A 25,452-nucleotide genomic window follows, 5' to 3' on the forward strand; every position below is an offset into this window, starting at 1 on the left:
TCAGTCCAAACTATCATCTCCGCTTGAAAATATTTTTTTTATTGAATTTTATTTGAATTATAGTGTATGAAAATTGACAAAATAATCAACTTTCAACCCCCATAACTTTTTATGGGGGTGAGACCGCCGCAAAATTTTTATGGGGTTTTACTCTTTCGATCCTACCCTACCTCCACCCCATCTAACCCCCATAACTTTTTATGGAGGTGAGACCGCCACGAACTTTTTATGGTACAGTGATAGGGGAGACCTCCCCTTTCGATCCCACCATCATCTGGACATTTACCAATAATATTAATCAGGTAGTAATAAAGTTATTTTAGTCCGGTACTGATTGTTAGTATTTGCCTGGAGAAGACATTATATTGGAGGCTTGATGACAATAAAAGTGTAAATTTCTAATTTTAAAAAATTTGCACTTATTAGTTCCTCAGTGCTCAATTTTTTGTACTTATGTTAAATGGTCTACAGAACCTAACAATTGAACTCTCTTTTATTTCGTGTACGACAAACAAAAACAACTGTCACTAATTAGGGATAAATTTCTACCGGAACAAGCAGCTTTTCCCAGAATCCCACAAATAACTTGAAGGCGGCGGAGGGGGAGCGTCCCGACGACGATAGTAAAAACGTCGAAGTGCCAGTTCCGCATATTAAAACAAAGTACATGTACCTATAGCACATCCAATGCTTGGTTTCGTATAAGCAAGTGTGTTCCATCATCATTTCGACTAGGACAACGGCGTCGTAAACGTACACACACGTCGTTCTCTATCTCTCTCTCTCTCTCTCTCTCGGAATATTAAAATACACCTAAGGTTTACTAAAATGCGTATCCAAAAATTCGGAGAGCAGTCGCGGTCGTATTAGCGCCAGGCGCAGTTGAAGTGTGACCCGTTTACCGCGACCACACCATCTAATCCATCAATCATGCCGTGCAATCTACCTAACTCACGATCAGTGATTTGTTAAACAATAAAGTGTGAATAATACAATAAATCGAGTGGGTCCTGCACGGATCAACCAACAATTAAAATCCGATTCACAATTGTTACCGTTTGTTGCTTGAATATCGTCGACAATACAGTAGTTTTAAAAGTAGGCTCTGGGCCGATCTGTCAGTCATCAAAATCCGATTCGCTTTTGTTTGTTTATTGCGTTCGCGACAATACAGTAATAAAATTCGAGTGGGCCTTGGACGGCATATCCGTCAATAACAATCATTCTGATTCGCGATTGTTAGCGATTGTTGTTATAGTGAAGTTTAGTGCACGCTATGAACCATGGCAACCACAGAATTCTTTCAAGAATGGGAGGAGAACATTACCACCGAAACAACGAAAAAAACCACCAAGAAGTCCTACAAGAGAGGGATTTCCCGAGATCCGTTGTCAAAGGTGCAGTTTTTTTTTTGATTGTCGCTGTTTTCATGGTGAATTAATGTTACATAAATATTCAATATTTTGACGCTGATGTAAAATAAATCGGTTGTTGTCAGGCGTTGTCTAGGAACGGAAACGAAAAATTTGTAGCGCCAACTTTGTTTTAAGTATAATATGCCGGTGCGCTGGTGTTTCGTAATCGCCGATTTAAAAATATGTTCGCGATTCATACAGTGTTGCGGTCATAAACAATGGTTATTTCGGACATTGCAAGCAAGTCGCCAATAAAAAATTATTTGAAAATAAATATCGTTCTAAAATAACCTGTGTGATATTACACATTAAAATTGAAAAAATTACCATTAGTTCGGCGAATGTTCGTACAAAAATAGCACCGCATACAAATTTCAAAAATGCTAGGTCTAATACAGTCCAACAGCAACGGTAAAACGTAATACAAAAACCAAAAATTTGAAGTTGGGAGATTCCCTAATATAAGTAGGGCAAACTAGAAGAACTTTTAAAACTAGATTTAAAGAACATAAAAACCTATCCCAGGCAAGAAATTTAATATATCTAGGTTTTCAGAACATTTTTCTTAAAATAAACATAAATTTAACGTAAAAATTGTAATACGTTGTTACTCGCACTGTATTGTTCTGTAAAAATGAAGGCTTCAGTCCTTGAAAACGACATGGTAAGGCAAAATAATGGTATATTTATGTGGGGTATTCTTAATAAAACCAACGCAAAGCATTTAAACTAAAGTGCTTGGTTTTTATTATTATATAAAGTGTTGTACCTTCAGATCAAAATCTAAAAGTTTAGATACCATCGTGCAACAAAACTACAGAGTAGATACAATGTTTTCAGTTGTATGAGTCATTCACTCTGGACATATTACCGCAGTTCTAACTTTTATTTTTAACCCATGACTTCTATAAAAAAAAAATTGGCACTTACTTGCTACATTAAAACTGTGCTCCAAACGGCTACCGACTATTCTTAAGTTTAACGATTCCACCAAAAGCAAACATTATTTTGTTTTTTCTACACCTTTAATGTAGAATTAAAAGAGAGGTTTACCCCTATTTTACTACTATTAAAATATGCAACACGAAAGTAATAACAATTATCCTTTTATTAACAAATTAAATAATTCAATACCATTAGCAACTTTATTTTCAAGTTTATTTCTCTAGTTTTATGAAGGGTTATTCTGCTTCAGATTGTTACAGTTTCTGGTTTACAATTTGTTTTTGTTTGGCTTCACTAACATTTAATGCCCAATTCTGAAGGAAATTAATTTTTTGTTTCAACCACAAAAGCGTTTTAAAAGCAGGTTAACCAAATATTTTCTGACAATTAGTTTCTATGAAAATATCATTGGCTTTTCTTTAGATAAAGTGATAAAGTAGTTTAATTATAATTTTCTTGATTACTTTAAAAATAAATTGGCTAATAGTGGTGTTCTTGCAAATTACTTAATTTATATGTTTTAAGTAACGTTTTTTTTTCTAAATTCAGTCCAAACTATCATCTACGACATTCGAGATACCGACTATTTTTATTCGTTATAGTCTTTGTAGTATCAACAACAAATGCGTGAAATTTTGAGGAAAAAAAATTACAGCGCATGTGACGCGTTTAAAACCAAAAAACTGTAACCTTCTTCTTGGTGAACTTTGGTGATGTTAAAAGGAAAACTTGTAAGAAACGGTGTGAGATCTGCTACATTTATCTCACACAGTCGCTGCGCTACAATCTATAAATGCAAACATTGTAGAACCAAATAAACTTGGATGAGTCTTTTCTCCTTCTTCACCGTTAACGGGAGCGCACTTAATACTGAATCCGCAGAAATGCTTCAAGCATTAGAATTAATACGCACCTACTGCACCCGGCGATGCTTAAACGTGGGGATGGATTGAGTCCGAAATCTGTCTCGAAACATCGCTTTATTTATCCCTTTTTCAATGGCTCATATTAAAACTAACGATAAACTTTAGTTAGCTATAGTTAGGACGATCAAAATTGTTCGCAATAAATTATCTGTGAGAATGGACGTATCTTCTTTCTTGTTTCCAACTGGGACTGAAGTCATTTGCTGCGTTTTGAACACGCCCTTGTCAAGTTAGGAAATGCTTCAAGAGTATTACAGACAAAGTGAAAACAGATAACCGAATAATAGTAAGCGGTGCAGCGGTTAGAGGTTGTTTAGGTAAGAAAAAGGTCAGGGTCGGCTTTATAACTTCCTGGTTGGAATTATATCCTTAAACAAGTGTATTTGAATTCCTAAATTGCAGAGAATGTTGAACTTTCTTTCCGCCGGATGTTGGCAAAATGCTCAAATTTTGCATGTCTGCATCTCTTTCTGTTACACATTAATTCCTTTTTCTTTATTAGTGTTCGCTGCAATTCCTACCTGACATCTCTTTTCTATCTTTACGATATTCCCTACAACGTCTGCCGTGAGTAAAAGTATTCGTTCTGTCAGTAACCGCACTAGTCTAGTTACTAAGTTGAAAGAAGAAAGTAAATGTGACAGTTTTATTATGTACTATTCCAATTTTAAACGTCTCAACTATATAGAGACCGTTAGGATTTAGTTAATAAAAAGTAGACGTACATCACTAATCGGCGATTACTTATATTTATAGTAGCAATAACAAGCTATTCACAATTTTCCGCGTTAACAACTGAAACAAATGTATTCGCAACAATTATTTTAATTTCACGAACAATAAAAGGTATAATTTCCTCATAACATACCACCAGTAACCTGTCCAAATTTGGATGATACATTTATTGGTAGTTAATGGCATATTCTAGACCAAGTCTTTAGTGCGTAACCGTTAATATTTTTTTATAATATTAAACTTTTAACCCCCGTTACACCCCTGTATAGCGATAGTACCTATTTTGAAAACTTTTATACAAAGGATAATGTCGTTGTACAAAAAGTCTTTGGGCAAAATTTAGAACTTACTGACATGTTTCTGGTTGGGCTGGGTCTTGACCGATACATCAAACATTGAAGATACCTTTTAACCCCTTTAGGGATTCAAAAATTAAAAAATCCTCCCTTACTGCTTGACTAAATTATACAGGGATCTTCTGTCCTATACTGCAAAGTTCCTAGATCAAGGGGTTAGACTGTGTGTTGATAATATATCAATCACTCACTGTATCATTTAATATGCACAAATTAATTTGTACTGTCGTGTTTATATTTGTATAAAAATGTTATCCCGTTGTTATTTTGTATAAAAATTAATTGTATTTTTTTGTTACGAATATTTATTGTGAGGGGCTACAAGTTTAATTACCTCATTAAGGTTATGACGTATGAGACTTCATAGAAGATAAAATGGTGACGTATTTAAGTGGCATGTGAACGGATTTACCGCATAAAAATATGAATCACAAATCGCGATTTTGGCAAGGCCACCTACTACGTACAAACCTTTTGATTTTTCTCAACCTGAAAAACATTTCAAAGCCTTTTGAATGTTATGGTCGAACACTAACACCTTTAATTAAACTAAACAAGTAGCAAAAACCCACGTGAATTCCCCAAAAATAAACTTTTTTTGGTATCGGTATGAACGTTTTTATATTTTTGACACCTGTACCTGCTTAATTTTTGCACATTTTTAAAAATTTTACCTGGAAATCGCGGTAGGTAAACAAGATTTTCGTCTCTCAGACCAAATTAATTGCTAGTGATTGAAAGCCCTGCTTTTCGTTGCCAAAATTTTTAGGTATACTGACATAAAATCATTGGCCATTCCTACATAAATATTTAAAGTAATTTTTAAGCATATGAAATATTCAATTTTATAATAGTTTTATAAGTTGAGAACCAGACCGCAAAATTAATGGCATGTACGTCACATCAGGAATTATAGTGCGTCGATCTACAATTTGGTTTTTTTTTAAGTAGCAGCCTAGGTTTGTTGAGTTTTTGGTAAATTTTGAGAACATTGAGTATTAAGATCCGTCAAATGGGAGGAGCCTAAAAACATGGCGCCGATTAGGGAAAATTTATCGTAGTTCCTATGGTGTACCGTGCAATTTCCAAGTTTTTAAATTACGATAAAATGATAAGTATCGACACAATATGTGATTGGGGTGACACAAAGCCTCGGAAAGGAAATTTCGTTGAAGGTGAGCGTGTTTTTAAAGCCAATCACATTATAAAATTCGGAAATAACAAATCCGGAAGCTAGCCTTCAAATTCCGTCAAGTTTACTGCCTACTTTTTACAAACTTCGGATATAAAAAGTGATTCACGTTATATAATTGGTGAGGTGATGACTTGCACGTGCAAAACCGATTTAAGAGAACGTTGCAAACACATTATTGCAACTTTGTTGTATTGCAGCAGGTAGGTTCTTAACCTCAAAATACTTATATGGTATCATTAGAATTGTGTTAAATCAATTACACAGGAATAAATAATTCCTCACTTTATAATTTTAGTATGATTCTAGTTTTAAATATTAAGGTTATGGCTGATGGTAAATACTTGCTGAAATATAATCATGTGCATTAAAATGACGTGAACAAATTTTTATTCCGGAATTCACTTCTTTGATACCTACTGCTTTCATCCAAGCTTCTATTAGTTTACTTTTTTCTCTAATTTTCCGAATATATTTTTTACATATATAAAACGGTTAGTTTTTATTGGAAAGTAGTTAATGTAGGTGAAGAGTGAAGATCTATGTCTGAAGTGCTATTGCAGCTTTTCACTGAACATATTAACTTTTTATTTGATTTAACTTTAGAAGAAAACTTCGTCGACTCCATCATCAAAAAAATTTTTACTTTTTTACCGTGTTTTATTATTTTAATAAACAATTTTACAATTTGCGTGCACAGTTCCTATGTAAATTTTTCCCTCATTCGAGTTATAAGTTTTGCCACCAGATAGTGTATGCCCATTTGTCGGATCCCAATAGTTTTCCACTTTTCGATGTCATATCATTACCTTTTCAGAAAAATATCATTTGTTTTATTAAACCATGTCATTATCATCATAAGACTGGTTGCACACGCACCTCCACTTTTTCCTATGCTGAGCTAATCTTCGCATTTCCCTAAAACTAGAACATTCCACATCCTTAACTATTCGATAATCTAATCTAGATCTACCTTAGTAATGAGCAAAATTGGTCTTGGCCTTGTAAAAATGTAAGACTAAGGCAAAGACCAAGGTTGTCTTTATATTAGTATGACCAAGACCAAACCGAAAGAACAAGACCAATAATAAATACGCAAAACTAAACGAAAAATTATTATTTGAATTTAAAAGAATATCCTTGGAGTAGGTTTCCTTTGTTCCTATGCCTGGATAACAAACGGTTAAAATATAGCTAGACAAACTAATTTTTTTTTCGATATTTTTAACTTCTTTCGAGTATCTTGTACTATTTTGTTCTCTACAAGATCAATTTATGCGTTGAAGGAAGGGTCAACTTATGCATTGGAGGAAGTTTTTTAACTCTCATAACTATCGACACCATTTTATTTAAAAGTCATGACGAGCTTACATATATGAGAGATAATTTCAGGATGCCAAGACTCAACACGTAAGACCAAGGCCAAGACCGAGACCGTAACCATATCAGTAAGACTAAGACCAAGACTATAAGCATTTGAGCAATGGTCTTGGTCTTGTTTTGCTCATCACTAGTCTGCCTCTACTAATCTTAACTACTGTTTCTGCTTCTAAAATGTCTCTAATTAGCACTTTACGTTTGAAGAGGTGTCCTACCAACCTCTCGCCTATTATTTATTGACTTTCATAGTGACCTCTGTTCTTCTATCTTTCTAATACATCCTTATTTCTAACCTTCTCTATCCACGGTATTCCCATCAATCGTCACCACATTTCGAACGCTTCTAATATTTTCTTTTCAACCACCTTTAAAAATCTTTTTCTAATTTTTGAAATAATTTGTAAATGAAAAAGATCGGTAGATACCAGCAGAAAGGGAATTTGAAAACAGTAGGCACCCCTAGACACAAATTTTCAGTCTCTCTCCAGTCTCTCAGTCGTTCAGCATCTCTGAGAGCGTCTCCCACAGTCTCTCAGTTATTGCCTAGGTTTTTTTATGGATCTCTCACATCTCTGTATGAGAGACTTGAATGATAAAATTGTTAATTCAGAGATTGGAGTCTCTCACAGAGAGACTGAATGAACAAAACTGAAAAATTGAGAGACTCGAGTCTCTCGTAGAAGGACTGGGATCTCTGAAATATGTTGAACTTTTTTAACCATGTCTATCGAGACACCACTTATTGAGAGATTCGAGTCTCTCGTTCAGAGATTCGAGTCTCTCGTAGAAAGACTGGGATCTGTGTTTTAACCATGTCTATCGAGACACCACTTATTGAGAGATTCGAGTCTCTCGTTCAGAGACTGGATATGAAATGAGGATCCCTCAATGAGCGACTCGAGTCTCTCGTTCAGAGACGCTAAACAGTTTCTTTGACAGTCTCTCAACAGTTTCTCTCAGCGACACCAGAGAGACTCGATGAGAGACAGAGACTCGAGTCTCGCTTTCAGAGGTATTTTTATCGCGGGACACATTATCGTATAATGACAATTTTGTGAGCTTTGATCATGTAGATATTGCATTTTTATTTATGATATTTTCCTATTTTATCAACAAAAAGTGCAACGGCTGGAATCGTATGTCTTTGGCGATAAGGCCATCGAAACGTCGCAAAAATCAACAAAAAACTTCAGTATCAACAACAATTATTGGCTCTCGACTGCATGATCGTGTGCTTATGCACTAAAGCAATATTATAAATAATTTTAGTGCTGTCTTTCTTTTCTAATCATCGAAGTATAAAGATTCAATTCTTTTTTCAGTTTTTTTTTGTATGCATAAGTTTTGAGAAACATAACCTTTTATCCTAAGTAATACCAAAATGTTTTGTTGAGTTTTGATTCTACCCAAAACAGGAAAGAACACAACACATCGTGGTGCACTGCGGTTAATTCGCTCATCAAAATAAACCCAAATAATGACCTTGTGATCCCGTAAATAATTCGTCGAAAATAGAAGCGGGACCCGTGACGCTTGGCCAGTCGCATATCAACTTTATACGTATTTTCTACAACCTGTAAACTATTTTATTCTGGTCTGTAAACGCTTGCGTGTATTGTATCTTTCCCACTGTCACCCATTTTTCACCATATTCTTAAATTATCCCTTCCAGGCAACATTGTAATAATATAATTTACATCCAATTTTAACGGGTTTTACAATGAAAAGTAATTTTATTTTCAGATGAAAATACCTGTATCAGTTTGCCGAGATTTATGTTATGTCAATTTAATGAACAAGATTTTTAACTTTTTTTCTCTCTTTGCGTGTCACTATTACTATGATCCTCAGGTTTATCTTGATAACGGAATAACTTAATGTAAATCTCTAAGTGCAAAAGAAACAGATTAATTAAATTTCCGAGATTTAAAAAAATTACAAATATGACAGTGTGCACTGCCCGAATGTAAAGAAAATGAATACCATTTCTTCCAAATAACAAAAATTATAAAAAATTGTAGGCTAAGTCAATAAGACGACCAAAATTAGTCAAATCGCAACCATATTTAAGGTTATGTGGGCACAATTTTACAGAAAATAAATAATTTTTTTAACTTTATATTAAATCTTAGCAAACAATAGAAAATGTAGAAAACATTTACAGTATGTCAGTATTATTACTGACTGTAACAGAAAACCATTCAAAATTTTCACCAAAAATTGCACACATTGAGATGGTTTTACTAACCTTTCTATAAGGCCTACACCGTTCTGTCAATTCTGACAAGCTGGTCTATTTTGCAATACGTTGCACAGGAAGAAAAGTAGGGTTTTGCATCTTCACCCCCTGAGTCTCCAAATCTCAGTCCTCACCTAACAGCACTATGTTAGTGGTGTATAAGATTATCCCAACCCTCTCTATCAATTTTCCATTTTCTCCTATGTCACCTTTTCGAAAAAATAGTATCCTGTACTTAGGTAAAATAATATTTGGAATAAATTTTTGTCGGTATTCAATTTTATATGCATACTCGATAACATATACAGTGGAATTCGTTTATTATGGCTCCGCCTATATTGACCAACCGCTTAATATGAAGTAATTGCAGTGTTGTTTGGTTTTCATATTAAATTCTCTATAGGAGAGTTTGGATATAATGACTTCGTTTAAAATGACATATCGTTTATTATGACTGATTCTCTAGAAATCATATCCGGCTACGGTGACCCAAATGATTAATAATAACATTTTCGCTTATTTTTCTGACCCTTCCTATGTATATTGATATTACAATTTATTCTTGTTTTTCTTTTTCTGTTAATAAATATATACAATTTGTCGTTTTTCTCTCTATTAAACTAAACAACTAACCAAAATAGAAAGTTGTTTATTTTCTAAGACTATATGCTTTGTATGACGCCCGCTTAGTATAACATATTTGTCATTTTCCTTCGATGTCATTATAAGCGGATTCTACTGTATGTGCATTATTGGGTACAATAAGAGCTTAATTGCATGTACCTTCTTTTGAACAATAATCACGCAATTAATCAGAATAAATTTGCTTTCATTATATAGATTTTTTTTTATTGAGTTAACAATACTTTGAATTACAAAATTCAAAATACTATAACTAGTAATTACTACAACTTAATCCTTAATCGGCAGATGACGCTTGTGATTTAATAAATAGGTAAAATACTCCAAATGCACCGTAATCACAAACTGTTTTTTAAAGTCGAGACCGTTCTTTGAGAATCAAAATCATCCTCAATTGACGTTTTGACTTTTGGCTCTCTAACTTACCGAAAGATACTACAAAGGAGTTTTCATATTTTATAGATTTATTTTAGCGGATATGATATAACGCAAATGCACAAATACCTTGAGGAAATTTTTAGGTAAATAATATTTTTGATGAGCGTTTGTGTAGAGTATAAATAAATGTACGTATGCATGAGGTTTTTTGGCAGTGGACAGCATCAGGTGGTGCCCAATTTATGTCCATCTGAATGTCAAGAATAATTGAAAGGTTTGGATGAGGAAGCGGACTTTCAGTGGTTTGTGACTTTTGCATTTGAGTTCGCTTATCCTGCGAAATTACAAATATGTATTTTTGGCCGCCCCTTGTTCGTTTTTCTATGACTAGTTGCTGAAGGTATTTGAAATATCCCACGCATATTGCGTGATCTGGTAATGTACATGGTACATGTAACTTCATAAAAAAATACATTGAAACTTCAAATTTGTGAAATTAATAGATGGCGTAGTAAAATCAGGAATGACGATATAAATTTTATTTTCTGAATGTTTTGTGTCGTATGTGGTTAATTCGGTGTTTCTATTTTTTTGACTAAGCTCATAAAACAAACAGTAGTCCCATTAGGTATCTGTAGGCGGTCTATAATTTATAACGATTTTGTAAGAGATTAAGTCGTACTGCCGTCTCAAAAATCAAAATACTCACAAATAGCTACCTGCGTTCGAAATTTTTTAAACCAGATAAAAATAAATAACTTACTAGCAATGTTATTGTCAGATGAAAAATCAGTTGACTAGGTACAAAATTTAAAATGTTTTGTGTCATAAGTGAAGATTTTGAGTTTCTTCTAGCCCAACTGGTATTTATTAGCTCTAGGTTTGTTGTTATGGATATGTTAATCCATATACGTATATCTAAATGAAATTACAGTTGACACCCTGTTTTATAATGCTAAGTTACCCTTTAGATTTTGCTCCAGGAAGATATAATATAATAAAAGCTACAAGTATTCACTTTTATAGAATTTCAAGATGGACCACCTTATAAGTTTTTCACACTAGCGCCTGCATGGTAACTAGCAGAGATATTGAAAAAAGAAAATTGCATTTTTAATATTCATCATCATAAGGTCGTCACTCCTAAGACTGGTTGAACACGCACCTCCACTCTTTCCCATCCTGAGCTAAACTTCGCATTTCCCTAAAACTAGAACAGCCCACATCCTTAACCATTTGCGAACAGTAATCCAATCTACGTCTACCTCTATCCCTCCTAACTCCTGTTTCTGCCTCTAATATGTTCCTGACTAGACCTTCATACCTGAGAAGGTATCCTACCAACCTATCTCTCCTATTTCTTCTTGACTTCCTTAGAGTCTTCTGTTCTTCTATTCTATCTAATACCTTTTCATTTCTAACCTTCTCTATCCACGATATTCTCATCATTAGCCTATAACACCACATTTCGAACGTTTCTAACCTTCTTTCTTTTCCGCAGCGCCCATCGTCCATATTTCGCATCCGTACAGCGCTGCGCTCCAAACATACACTTTTAACAATCTTTTTCAAATTTCTAAATTAACTGTTAATATTAAAAACTGTAAAAGATGGGAAGTAATTGTTAATATCTACAGAATAACAGTTTCGCGCGGATAAATTACTTTTGGTGATTTTTAGAAATTGTTCTAGCTAAAGGTTTTGGACTACATTCGCTTGACGATGAAACAGGATGAAAATAAGTATACAACGTAAAACCACCGTTAGTTTTAGATAGATTATTATGGGAGCTTTTAAGAGACAAAGCTATCTGTGTGAATAGTATGGACAACGCAAGACTAATCTCGGTAGTCCTTCGAGATACGCTCAAAATATTGACTATTCTGCACTTAATTTAAGCTTCATGGGATGATGGGGTAAATGTTATAACAGAATCTAAAGTTCAATAAGAACATACGGACAGACATCTTTTTGGTTCCTGGATTTTGATAGATCATCATGTGATTGGTGTCAGGGACATAAAGCAATCTCAGAAAAACGCTTAATTGTGATGATAATAGAATCTACAATGCAAGACTAATCTCGGTAGTTCTTCAATATATGCTCAAGAAATTGATTATTTTGCACTTAATTAAAATTTCATATTAAGAAGGGAAGAATGCTGAAACAGGATCTAAAGCTCAATGAGAACTCATAGAATGACGACTTTTTTAATCGGAACAGTGTGAAGATAAGTTTTCAATGGTAAAACCACTGATGGTTTTAAGTAGATCATCATGTGATTGTTGCCAAGAACATAAAGCAATCTGAAGGGAAACGTTTAGTTGTGGTATGACGATACATAAAAGGCAATTGCGTCTGCCTTCATGCATAGACTACATTACAGTAGCATTTGATGTGTTAAACTTGTAGTATTTGAAGGGAAATCAGATCGTCATTCCTTTTTTCGAAACTGTTACGTTTTTTACAGGCCATTTTTAGTGCAATAATTATATTTATGTAAAAAAGGGTGCATACCCGTTAAGCAATAAATTATTATTATTATACTCCTGGTCTTCTCAGTTTTCACTGGTAACTTTGAGCAAGTGAAGACGGGCTAATGCCAAAGAACCTCACTCACATCTTTTGGGATATAGAAACCAATTTTCGGTTCTTAAAATTTAGGGAGCTAACGGTTCTTCTTACTATTATCATTATTTTTGATTAACTTTCACGCAGGACCAAAACAATAATCACTAACCGTAATAAATCTATTATCCTCATGCAAAGCACCCTAAATAACTCCAGAGACATACAATAATCAATGATTTTGTTAAACAAGTATAACAAAACAATTTGTAGACACAAAACATTCGCTGCCAAATAGCTGTCATTAATCAAGCAATTCGTTATCGTAAAAGAAAATGGAAAGAAAATCTTTATACGATTACGTACTAGAGAATTTAACGAGTGCTGGTAGAACCACATTCATTCAAAGAATAATTATAATTGGAGGCCATAATTTCGCATGCACTAAAGACCAATGGGGCATTGAAGAATCGTTTCGCACTTTGGTTGAGGATGTTAACGACACAAATCCTTTGGAAAAACTTACTGGCCTCTTAATTTACTATCCACAATACTTCTGTCACTTGCTGGAAGGATGCGAAGATGCCATCAACACATATCTTCGAACTTCCTTTCAAAAATATGGCAGTCAACTGGGAAGTATAAAATATATTGCAACTTCTCATCATGTATACGCAAGAGCTTCGGAAACATGGAGTGCCATCACGGGGAATCCCCGTGTACTTTCTCACAAGATAGCCAAAACCAGCAATATAAAAGCAACGTTTGGTCACTGTCGATTATGCGCTCAAAGGATTTTGAAATTGTGCAACCTGATGAAGACTGAACAAGAGCTGCTGGACGAAGAACCTTTGTCAGCATTAACTTTTCCAAATTATGCTTCTACTGATTCGTCGTTGCATGTAACTACAACGATTTCGTTATTGTCTGGTGCTAGCGGAACTCTTTCTTCAATACATCAGAAACGTGAAAAGTGGAGAATTCTCCTTCCAGAATTCGGATTGTTGAAATTCCTTATCAAATCGCCTCAGATACCGGACGTAAGGATGACTTTGGAGTCGTATTGGAAAACTAGAAGCGTTTTTAGCACAGTTCAAGACGAAACCTGGCCTATAGGTGACGTGTTTCCCGATCATCTTCTTGAGAAACCCGTCAATCTTGACTTAAAGTTACCGAAAGAACAATTAACTGATTAGAATACTGCAATTAATTACGAAGTTTAATTATTTACCTATTACTATAGTTGTGTATGTCGAAACGATGTTTATAACTACTTAATATAGCATATGCATATGTATTATATACATTTTACTATACTTATTGTATTTTAAGACTACTATCTACATTATAACATACATCTTATATATATATGTACCTAAAAATAGTATTACAGAAAAAAAAACATTAAAACTCTTGGGTGTTTCATTTTTACCAGCCATTGATGCCGGTGGCCGGGCAGTCCCTGCAGACTACGCCGGAAGGTAGGGCGAAAGACCCTCTTTAGCTTCCTTTCAGGAATCGTGGGAATGGGTGGGTGGTGGTTCGGGTGAGAAAAATTAGACGAACGAAGTGAAGACTGAAGAGAATGAAAGATTATCTGTGAAATATTAGTGCCCCAGCATTTGCCTAAGTGATCCAGGGAAACCGCAGAAAAACTTGGACCAAGGCAGACGAATCTGGAACCGAACCGGCGTCCTTCCGAATGCTAAGCAATGATATAACACGAATATTGCTGCTGTTTGAGTAATGGTGCTATTGAGGTAAATCAGGTTAAGTCCTTTGCGCTTGCGTAGTAACTGTATCACGATTTAATAGAATGATAAAACAGGCAGGCCCTTAGCGAATTATTCTGTTTTGAACAACAGTTTCACACACACACGCCTAAAAATATGCATTTAGAAATAAAAAATAGTTGTCAAACAATGTTAAATCAGCTTAATTTCATCTTACTACAGATTACCTCAACTTAGTGAGCTAAAACTGTTTGTTGCTGCTGTTACTGCCTCGCCGGGAACCGAACCCGAAAAACTTTCTTAAAGAATTGATATGAATAAAAGAAGTAGGTTTTTCATCATCCTTAGAACATTAAGTCTCTCCTGTTTATTGATGGACCTGGTCGCATTTTTAACTATTTTAAGTAAACTAAATTTGTTTTGTTCGAAACAACCGAAAAGTTCACTGTATATTACCTGACAAAGACAAAAGACTTCCCCAACAGCTATTTTATACTTAGCAGCTAACTTCATGATGCCTTGCATAGAAGAGCATTTATCAAATAATATCTATAACTGCATAAGAAGCGCTTAGAACTTAGGAATGTGATTAGGTGGATACAGCAGAATTAATTTTTCGGTATTTTGACTTGATTTGTAATATTCTTTTTATCTGAAAGGTTTGCAATAATGTCTGAAAATTCTGTTCTAGATTAATTCTTTTACTTTTCTAGCAAAAATTTTAGCACTTCCTATTCAGTTTAGAATTACATTTCGCTGTTGCTTTCTTGAAATTAGGGATTCTCTGGTTCTATTAATAGTGTTTATTGCGTCTATAATGTTCAAGTCCGCTTTGTCTTGTTTTTACAAGCCGCTTATAGTAACCGTCTTACATTGGAAAATTTGACTCAAAATATTGACCAAAAGTTCTATTTTTTTGATGATACTGTAAGGGTAGTAGTTGCTACCTATGAGAGTTCAGTGAACACCGAACTAAGAACCGATATTAATTTTATGGTCCTTATGGCTTTTTGTAAACTTATTACAGCCCGTTCGAGTTTCTCAACAAGTTTTACAAGAAATTATGAGGGAAGTCTGTTTTCAACATATTTTCTCAATAATAAACTAGTTGAAAAAGCCAACTGAGGAGATATTGGAGGAGAGCATCCCTCGGCATTCCCGCCCCCCGGCTAGGGCTCTGAGAATAAAGGCGAATCTATTACTTTTGTTAACCTAACGTAACCTAACCCAACTTTCATGAGGTTCATAACACTAAGGGAAATTAATACAATTTAGGCGATAAATTAGAGCTTACATTGGCTGGTTTAATAATAATGAACAACATTTCACCCCATATAACAGCGGTCGGGGAACCGGGGTAAATAACCCCAAATGGGGTAAAAATGAAATTTTTGGGGGTAAAGGGTATATATTTTTAATTTGCTTCATTTACTTATATTTTCTGTGGGGGCGAATTTTTTTTCCTCAATTGTATATTACATATATTACTATTATTACCGTTATGTATTACTAGGTGTTACATTGATAAATTGAATAAATGATTGTTTTCTTTTCAAAATTATCATGGGGGCTATAATATGAAAGATGCTAAAAAGAGGCGATTTCGTTTTTTTTTTTTTGCTCTTCGCCATGGGGTAATATCAACTTACACAAAAATATTTTGGGGTAATGATTAAAAAAGTTCCCCGACCGCTGCCGTATAAGCTCTCCTTTCACGCATCGAGGCAGTAGCTACTTCGAGTTTTTTGGTGGATTACCGCTCTAAAATCCGTTAAAATAGGTTCATGAAAACGTCATGTCTGCCATATTCTTAAAGTTTTAATTAAAAATAATTTATCAATATTTCCGACTGGAGTAAGGTTCTAATGGGGCATTTTATTAACAATTGTTTGATTACAGAAAATTCGCAAAAGCTAGTATTTTCCAACCCTAAAATAATTATTTTCTTGTTCCGTTTGAATCTGTTACGTGATGTTTGCAGAAATAATAACATTATGACATTAGTAGTTTCTCAGAAGGAAAAGTAAAAACGGTTCATTTTTGTAGGTATAATTGTATCCTCGACGACTGTGGTCCAAAATAATACTGTATTTTGCATTTACTGTAATGGAGTGTAGGTATTAAAGTTTTTGAAGTTGTTAAATTTAACAACGATTCGGTATGGAAAATTCGGCATTCATGTCAAATTCTCAGATAACTTGACATATATTTTGTTCAACATAGTCTAACAATAAGTGATATTCCGATCCATCTAAATAGAATTCGTCAATCAGTAAAATGGGGAAGTGCTAGTTAGTAGCACCCAACAAAACAGAAAACCAAAATACGGAATCTTTCGACCATTAAAACATTGGTAGTTGTAATCGTTGCCAACTTCCTAGGTCAACAACTCCTCTAAATTAAAACGATTAATTCAATTTGTACGCGGATTTGGTTTTGCATTCACCAGGAAGTAGGTGTCGTTAAACTTGATTAATACAAAACCAACACAAGTTTAATTGTTTTAAATGCCGCAACGCTTTTTTTTTCTTTTTCTTTTAAGTCTACAAATCAAGGAAATTATAAAGCAGAATCTAAATCAATAAAATGAGGCAACAGAAATAAACAGTTTTTTGTAATCCGAAGCAAATTTAAATAAATCTTTGGACGAGTATACAGGGCGGTCCAAAAGACTGGAGGCGGCTGAATAACTTTTAAATGGTTGTTGAAAGGAAAACAAAATTTTGGGAGTGTTCTTTGACAAAATAAAAACTGCCTTTTACTAGAGTCTAAATTTTGATTTCCCTCAATGGAGGGGCTGGAGCCTCTCTCAACTTTTGTTTTTGACGTGACAACGTCTTATAATTCGATAGAGACGGCTGCACGCACGAAAAAACATGACTCATGCGGCGTTACCTCGCTCTGAGGCGTTCCATTTAAGGCTTGAAGTGCAAGCGAGAGCGCGGAACGAGCGACAAAGAAGCACAATCGGCCTCCGCGTTCGGCAGCGTTCGACATCTGTCTCTCTCCTACTTGATTGAGCGATGTGTCCGCGTGGACAGCTGCTATACAATAATACATTTCCATTTACTTCCTTCTCTATATCCATACAAAATATCTATCATACAAATAAAATTAAAAGAAAAATGAAACCATTCCATCAGTATTTTCTTATGACGTTGTCACGTTCAACAATCGTCAGTAAACCGACTTTACAGACAACCGATTTTTTAAATGGCATTCCCCCTCTTGTAATACATCGTTGAAAAAAGAAAAATTTTTGATGCCACCGAAAACTTGGACCAGTGTTGCCCATAAAACTTCAAGTAAAAATTTTGTCCGGTTTTCAAATTGGAGAAGAACAATCTGCCCGTAAAATTTGAAGTAAATTTTTGTTGCCTTTCGTTTTTCCACTAGTCCGTTGCCATTCGTTTTTCCATTTGGCCGTTGAAGTTTCTCTTCTACTATGTGTCCCAGCATACATTTCGTTTTCACAGGTTTACTACCAATTATGATTTAGTTTTTATACAGACCGCAGCTACGTGGAGAACAGAGGTATGAAAACAACAGCTGAGCACAGCACACGCCGCCGGGACTCTAGCGGACTCCCCGCTCTTCGCGCTGCTGCGCATTATATCCACCTAATACAGCCACTGCCCCTCTCCGCCGGCGCCAGCCTTCCTCTCCCTGCGCCGCTGCCGCCCCTTACCCCGCGATATACCATCTATCACTCCACGCGGCCGTAACGCTTTTTCGTGACAGAAAAAAATCGTATTACCCCCTTTCACTTCAAAAACAAATTCAGAATTTGACTGGATACCGTTCGAGATGGTTATTGTTAGACATAAACTCTTACCAGTTTACTTTATTATCGAGATGGGGTTCCTTCAAAAAAGGGCGAGTCAGAAAGGGTTCCGTAGAAAATCAATTTTGGGAGCCGCTGGTCTAAACTTCTAGGCCATTCCCCTAAGCTTATTATTCCTTCTGATTGGCTTGCTTTATTATATTTCTGTCAAGGGCTAAGAGCGTAAGCAGCGCCCATGATGGATGCCACACTTAGGACTCAAGTGTGCTATAAAAAGTATCACTTCAAAATCGAATAAACTGATCAAAATCGGATGTTTAATTAGTTTGCTATCGGTATTTTTGGGGTCGCCTCAATAGTTAAGAATTGGTTGCTCCAACTCGGCTTTGTATAAATGATATATTGTGTATGCATTAAACAAATATAAACATAAAATAGCAATAAACTATACAAAAGAGTATACATAACACAGTATAGTGTAAAGTTAATGATAATCACCATCGTAGCGTAAGAAATCACATTATGAATCGATTTTTCTACTTCTTCGATATTGGAAGATCGATTGCTGGATCGAGTCGTGGCTCAAACATTCTTTCATCGCACGCATTTTCAGCTGCCATAGGCCACGTTAAATCTTCGGGAATATCTAGGGGTGCGATTGTATCCAAAATACTTATTTTTTCTCTGACGTCGCGCAAAAACGGCGATTGGAGAAAGAAAGTCAGAACATTAATTTCCGGAAGTAGTATTCTCCATTTGCTCGTTTCAAATGAATGTCCTCCCACGTCCCCTACACTCATTGTAGCCACAGATGCGCTACTTCTAGGCAAAAGTAGGGAATGGGATACTATATCCTGACTGTCATCTGTAGAACTTCTTCCCGATAATGACATATTGGTAGGACTGCTTGGAACATAACACTTTATGAGATTGCACAGTTTGAACAGCTTCTTCATACATACAAGTGCATGATGACAAGTTTCACTGATGTCGCAATCGTCTTCTATTTTATTTAGTAGCCTAAAAAGACCAACGTCCAATAACATTAACATTATCCTACAGTAACGGTTATAAGAGCAATATTAAAGGAATTTTCCCTGTCAAACACAACACCAGTATTTTAATTATGAATATTTCGTAAACCATTTGTTTGTTTTTAAAAAACCATATGCAAAATGTGGATGTATTTACCAGAATAGTTACAAATTATTGGAATTAATATGAATATTTTCATGGTATTTTGAAGAGGAGCAAGTATTAGTATGCAAGGGAAAAAAATTAGGAAAAGAATGAATATAAAGGTAGGAGAAGTCGCTAATTTTCGGTATCTAGGAAGTCAAATAAAGTAGAATGAATAAGCGTGGCAGAAAAGAAAAAGCATTTGAAACGTATTAGGCAAATAATGAGGATAGCGTGGATAGAGAAGGTTAGAAATGAAGAGGCACGAGTAGGATAACAGAGGGTGCCATGGAAGTCAGTAAGAAATTGGCGAGATAGGACACCTTAGGCATGAAGGGCTAGTTGGAGACATATTAGAAGCAGAAACACGAGTTTAGAAGAGTAGAGGTAGACCTAGATAAAATTACTGCCTTTAATAAAAAGAAGTCACTTCTATGCTCGCGAACGGTTAATTTAGAAATTCGAAAAAGATTGTTAAAGGTGTATGTTTGGAGCACGGCGTTGTACGGGTGCCAAACATGGACAGTGGGNTCTCCTTCTTTCCATAATATCTTGTACTCTTGAGCGAATTTCATGTTTCTCATTTTCTCTCTCCTTCTTTGTTTATCAATATCTTTAGTTAAGTTTTCTAGTTCCTTCCATACATTTCTCTCATTTTCCAGCTTCCATATATAATGTTTGATTCACCATCCTCTCTCCATTAAAAAATTCTTTCTTTCTTTTTTCCATCTTTCCCTTGTGGTGGTCTTAATGGTGTATCATTTAATTTCTGAAAGACCTATCTCGACATTTTTAAAAATTAAACCTCCAGTGTAAAAAGGTGTTGCATTTTTGTTTGAAACATACTTTATTTGTGGTTGAATTTACTTGATACTTGGTATATATGCTGTTCGATATTATTAATTAAATGAAAAGAGGTTGGCGGAGGTGCCTGTCCAGCCACTCTTGGGACTGATGACCTTATGATGATGATAAACAGTTAGGGATGTGGGATGTTGTAGTTTTAGGGAAATGCGAAGATTAGCTCAGAATACGAAAGAATGGAGGTGGGTGTCCAGCCAGTCTTGGGACTGATGACCTTATGATGATGATGAAACAGTTAGGGATGTGGGATGTTGTAGTTTTAGGGAAATGCGAAGATTAGCTCAGAATACGAAAGAATGGAGGTGGGCGTCCAGCCTTTCTTAATGTTTCTTAATATAAACCGATGGGCGTAATTCCCTCATGGCTTAAAGTACAATATTATTGACCTGGGTGGATTTCCTTTGACAGTTATCCATTTGTCTATTGCTCTTTTGTAGATATGATGGAACGGTGCTAGAAACTTAACGCTGCCTAATTGGTTATCGTATTTTTTAAATAGGGTGGAAATATATTCGATCAGCGCTTCTTCCGATCCTTCGACGAGGTGGCAAAAGAAACTCGGATAACATATTAGCAAACCGGTCAGATTTTCGTCAGTGTATGCCTCGTTTATTTCGGTTATAATTGACCGAAAAACTTCCTCCACACCCCAAGTCCAGTTCACTCCGAAACTATGTTCTCCCACTACAATAGTTCTATGAACAAACGTTCTTCTATCGGCACGTTTGAGATTTATTTGTAGTATTTCGTACACTGATTCTCTTTTGGGTTCGGGAAGGCTAGTGTAAATTTCCTTGGCGCTCTGCATTTTCTTTAATGACAATTGACTGTCACAAATGACATTAAAACTGAATCAGCTTCATATCGGACGCGTACATGGTATTGTCGACTTCGATTTCGTTAGGTACTCATAAATTATTCCATATTGAAGCTATCTACTCATCAGAACTTCTACATTTTTGCAAAGAAGTTATTGCAACAAGAAATAGTTAATTGATTTTTTTATCCATATGTAGTTGATACAATTTTCATGTTATATCTGTTGCCGTTCATGACTTCTGTGGAAATGCATTTTTGATATAATTTTTTCAGTCATTGCAACAGTCAGATCTTTGCTTTTCATGACTGTTTTAGGCTAATTTTTGTCCCTGTAAATATAGAAATTTCAACCTTTCAATCCCTTGACTGTTGGAGTATTTTAGTTCACTATTCTATTTTTTCTGGTATGTACATTTTGATCCTGATATCTGTCATATTGTACAAAAATACTTAATGCTTCTGTATGGAAATAGTACATAAAAGAAAGTCGTGTTAGATATACTATTTAGAACTCAAAAACGGCTGAAACGATTTGGCTGAAAATTGGTGGGGAGGTAGCTTGCAACCCGGAGACGGACATAGGATAGTTTTTATTACGTCCCCGTGGGGGGGGGGGAGTGGTGAAGAGGAGTTGCAATGTTTAAGTGGAACATATAGTATTTGTCGTCAGATTTACTTAAAACTTGGTCTTAATGGTTAGATAGCTTTATTAAAAACATTATGTTTTATATATACAAGGTGCAGTTACATTTACATTTACTTAATTTCTCTTTTCTACTTTCTCGTTTTTCTGCTATTTACATCCTTATTCATATTTTTCTCATCTTATTTAGACCATCCTTTCTTTCCATTTTTATTAATTTTCTTCTCCTGCTATTCTTCTCTTCCACAAGATTTCTCTCATCCTTTTCAGGTTGTCTATTTCTTCCAGTTAAGCTTTCCAGCTTTTTGCAGAATTTCCCGTTTCCCCACATCGCTCAAAAATATGTTCAAGCGTCTCTGGCTCCTTTTTACATAATCTGCATAATTTCTTTTCTTGTTCCTCCCAATACCTTGACGCTCTATTTTCGCTTCCCAATCTGAATCTTGCAGTTAATTGTAGGTGGTTTTTTCTCTACTCCTTCATCTTTCAAATAATGAAGTTTTTCTTCTCCTTTCCATAATATCTTGAACTCTTGAGCGAATTTCATGTTTCTCATTTTCTCTCTCCTTCTTTGTTTATCAATATCTTTAGTTAAGTTTTCTAGTTCCTTCCATACATTTCTCTCATTTTCCAGCTTCCATATATAATGTTTGATTGACCATCCTCTCTCCATTAAAAAATTCTTTCTTTCTTTTTTCCATCTTTCCCTTGTGGTTTTCTTTTCTTCCTTTTGCAAGAGCGCAATTTTGTCCTTAACTTTTACACATTCTTTTAGTATTGCGTTGCCTTCGGAATTTAATATTTTTTCTTCGTACTTTAAGGCCCTTTTTGAATATTTTATGGTCAGTTTTTCATATTTTGTTTCTTCCTGAAGAAGGTATCTCGGAGTACTCTTATCTAGCTTTAGTGTCCATTTAATATATCTGTCCTGAATACTTTCGATTTCTTTTCTCTCTTCCCATCCCCAGATTTCTGCCCCATACATTATTATACTTTCTACTAGTGTCTCGAAAAGAAACATTCTCTTTTTCCAGCAATCTCTTAAGTTTCTTTCTCCTATTCCCCATACTTTTCCCATTACACTTAATGCCTTCTTTTTCAGATTTTTAATGTGCTTGTCTACTCCATTATTCCTCTGTAATATGAAGCCTAAGTAATTAAATTCNATGTGGTATTTAAGGGTATTTTATGGTTCCCTAGTCAAAGCTATCCGTTCCTCTGTACAAACTTTCAAGCCAAATGAGATGTCGACTTGACTTCATATTCACTTATCAGTAGAGTGTGTAAATCCGTGGTTCAGAAGCCAAAATTGTATTTAAAGATATACAGTCCGAAATCCTGAGTTGGCAAGTCTGACTTACAGTTGACCAGTTCTTATTGTTCATAACATTACAAATGAAATGTTTCACCAAACGACAACGACAGTTAAAATTAGTTTAATTATTTAAGATACCCAAACGTGGTTTTTGCAAGTTAATCTTCAATCACTTCAATTAACATATATGTACGTTAAAATAATTTGGCATTGGAGATGTCTTTGTAGAATTTAAAGAAAATTGACATGTATGCGGCGTGGTGTACGATTTAAATAGGTATCGAATTCCTTTTGTCGCCAGGGTGCGTACGGTGCCAAAGTTTTGGGTACATTAACGAGCAAACTATTTAGTTCACCATAGTTTAAATTTAATGGCGTAACTTTCTATGACTTGTGGCCGCACAAGCATGCTGCTATGCACGTATGTGTTCGCATGTTAAGTGTGCTCATGTTATGCGATTAACCGTAGCGCATAATAATCTCATTTTAAATTTTATTACTATTGAATGACAGTACATATCGTGAAACCGTTTTATGAAATACAGGAGAAAATGACTTCCTTCACTATTGAACAAAAAATAAAAGACCAATACTAATCATCTCATGAGGTTATCATTAATTTGAGGTAATGGGTAAAATTAATTCAAAAATTAATTCACTAGTGAAGATTATTTATTATCAGCCAACGAAGTACGACCAGGGCCGGATTATGATAGAAAATACGCGCAGTTTGATATACAAAAACGAGGTTCAAAAATTATTTGTTTATTCATGAATATCTATTTTGTCTTATCTTAAAAGTTTGGATGAAAAATGTTGGTGGGACCGCGGTTATCCAATAGGTTAAAGGTCAAGCTTTTTCAACTTTACACAAAATTGTATACATCGATACACCTAGCACATCACTGTGGACCATCCATGAACCCCACCTCGAGCATTCGCCCAGCCACAGTTGCTTATGGCGTTTTACCCTTTGGATTATTGCAATCCAAATTCACACTCTTGAGAATGGTCGTACCGGCAGGAACAATATTGTCAAGAAAATAAATATTTGATTTTTGTTGTACATTTTTAACAACAAAAAAGTGTAGGACAATTTTCGATGTTCACATGTTAACGTCATAATCATACATAACGAATTTATGTCGCCTATGACAATTCTACATCGTAGAATACTAGAACAATGAAAAGTTCTTGGACATATGCCAAACAGAAGGTTACCTGAATAACACTTTCTTGTGTGAAAATCAAATAGAGCACGTGATATTAGAAACAGGTCATTTTTGCACTAAAAAAACAAGTATTTGACTGTGCAGGGTTTTACGGCATGACTCATGGATGAAAACGTATATTATTATAACAATCAGTTATAATTGTTTATTGGGAAACCGTAAAAAATGCGAAAAATATAGTATGGAGAGAACTACGAAGAAAATCGTTTTGAGTATAATATAAAAGTGGAGCCGAATTGAAACACGTTTAAAATTGGTTAGCGTTCGTTAAACGGAGCATACAGCAAATAAGTACAAATTTTATAATATCTACTTCTTCCCTTATTGTTTTTCGAAATTCGTAACAACTTTTGACATATACCACGAAGCAAATATGGATATGTAAATTATTTGGACGAAAGTTGAAATTTGTGAGACATATCGGTTTTCAACAATCGGCAATTCATTTTCTTTTTGGACTTTTCTTCTCGGCTTTATGAACCTGCGATATTAATATAGTTAAAAGTTGAATCTCCAACCAACTAACCGAACACAGTCGACTCTAAATCAAGTACAATTGCTTTCTAACAAAAATTATTCTAAAGGCAACATCCCTAGCCAGCTATAGAACGAATTTTGTTATTTTTAAGATCTCCTTCGTACAATTATTTTTTTGAAGTCGATCAGAAAATATTTGAAAGGAGTATCTCAAAAATTTGCATAAAAACTTTTTAACAAATCATTTTTCGGACAACATGAAAACTTCATCACACAAATCCACTTTTTCCTTTCCGAAACTAATCTTCCCATTCCCCTAAAACTAGAACATCCCACATCCTTAACAATTTGCGAACAGGAATCTAATCTAGGTCTACCTCTACTCCTCTTAACTCCTGTTTCTGTTTCTAATACGTCCCTAACTAGCCCTTCATGTTTAAGGTGTCCTAGCAACCTATCTCGCCTATCCGCTTTCGACCTCCATGGCGCCCTCTGTTCTCCTATTCTTCTTAATACCTTCTCATTTCTAACATAAAAACAATAGGCACATCATAGAATTCATACATAATACATCATTATACTGTTGTGAAAATTTAAAAATGAATTCTTTCAAACGTCTCTGTCTTCTCT

The 25,452-nt window shown here is 34.9% G+C and overlaps 3 protein-coding genes across 6 annotated transcripts in view; 2 read left to right on the forward strand and 1 right to left on the reverse strand.

The window, feature by feature from the left end:
* LOC108739679 (tropomodulin) overlaps positions 1-25,452 on the forward strand; it is a 65,471-nt gene that overhangs the window by 21,231 nt on the left and 18,788 nt on the right. Inside the window, exon 1 of one of the 4 annotated variants that reach the window (XM_025979331.1) lies at positions 678-1,397. The exons of 1 other annotated variant lie outside the window; for it this stretch is intronic. In XM_025979331.1, the coding sequence (XP_025835116.1) occupies positions 1,284-1,397 (114 nt within the window). In that variant the 5' untranslated portion in view covers positions 678-1,283. Of the gene's footprint in view, positions 1-677; positions 1,398-25,452 lie in introns of those variants that run through there. 2 more of the 4 variants (XM_025979328.1, XM_025979327.1) reach the window with 2 other exon arrangements.
* On the forward strand, positions 12,873-14,179 carry LOC108739681. The gene has a single exon (XM_018473694.2). It carries the CDS (start codon positions 13,112-13,114, stop codon positions 13,970-13,972), a length of 861 nt encoding a protein of 286 aa, XP_018329196.1. The 5' UTR covers positions 12,873-13,111; the 3' UTR covers positions 13,973-14,179.
* LOC108739680 lies at positions 18,669-21,270 on the reverse strand. Its single transcript, XM_018473692.1, has 2 exons — positions 20,723-21,270; positions 18,669-19,313 (listed from the first exon to the last, which is right to left on the reverse strand). Exons 1-2 carry the CDS (start codon positions 21,142-21,144, stop codon positions 18,830-18,832), a joined length of 906 nt encoding a protein of 301 aa, XP_018329194.1. The 5' UTR covers positions 21,145-21,270; the 3' UTR covers positions 18,669-18,829.

Source organism: Agrilus planipennis, unplaced genomic scaffold, assembly GCF_000699045.2.
Source record: "Agrilus planipennis isolate EAB-ADULT unplaced genomic scaffold, Apla_2.0 scaffold249, whole genome shotgun sequence".
Classification (NCBI taxonomy): domain Eukaryota; kingdom Metazoa; phylum Arthropoda; class Insecta; order Coleoptera; family Buprestidae; genus Agrilus; species Agrilus planipennis.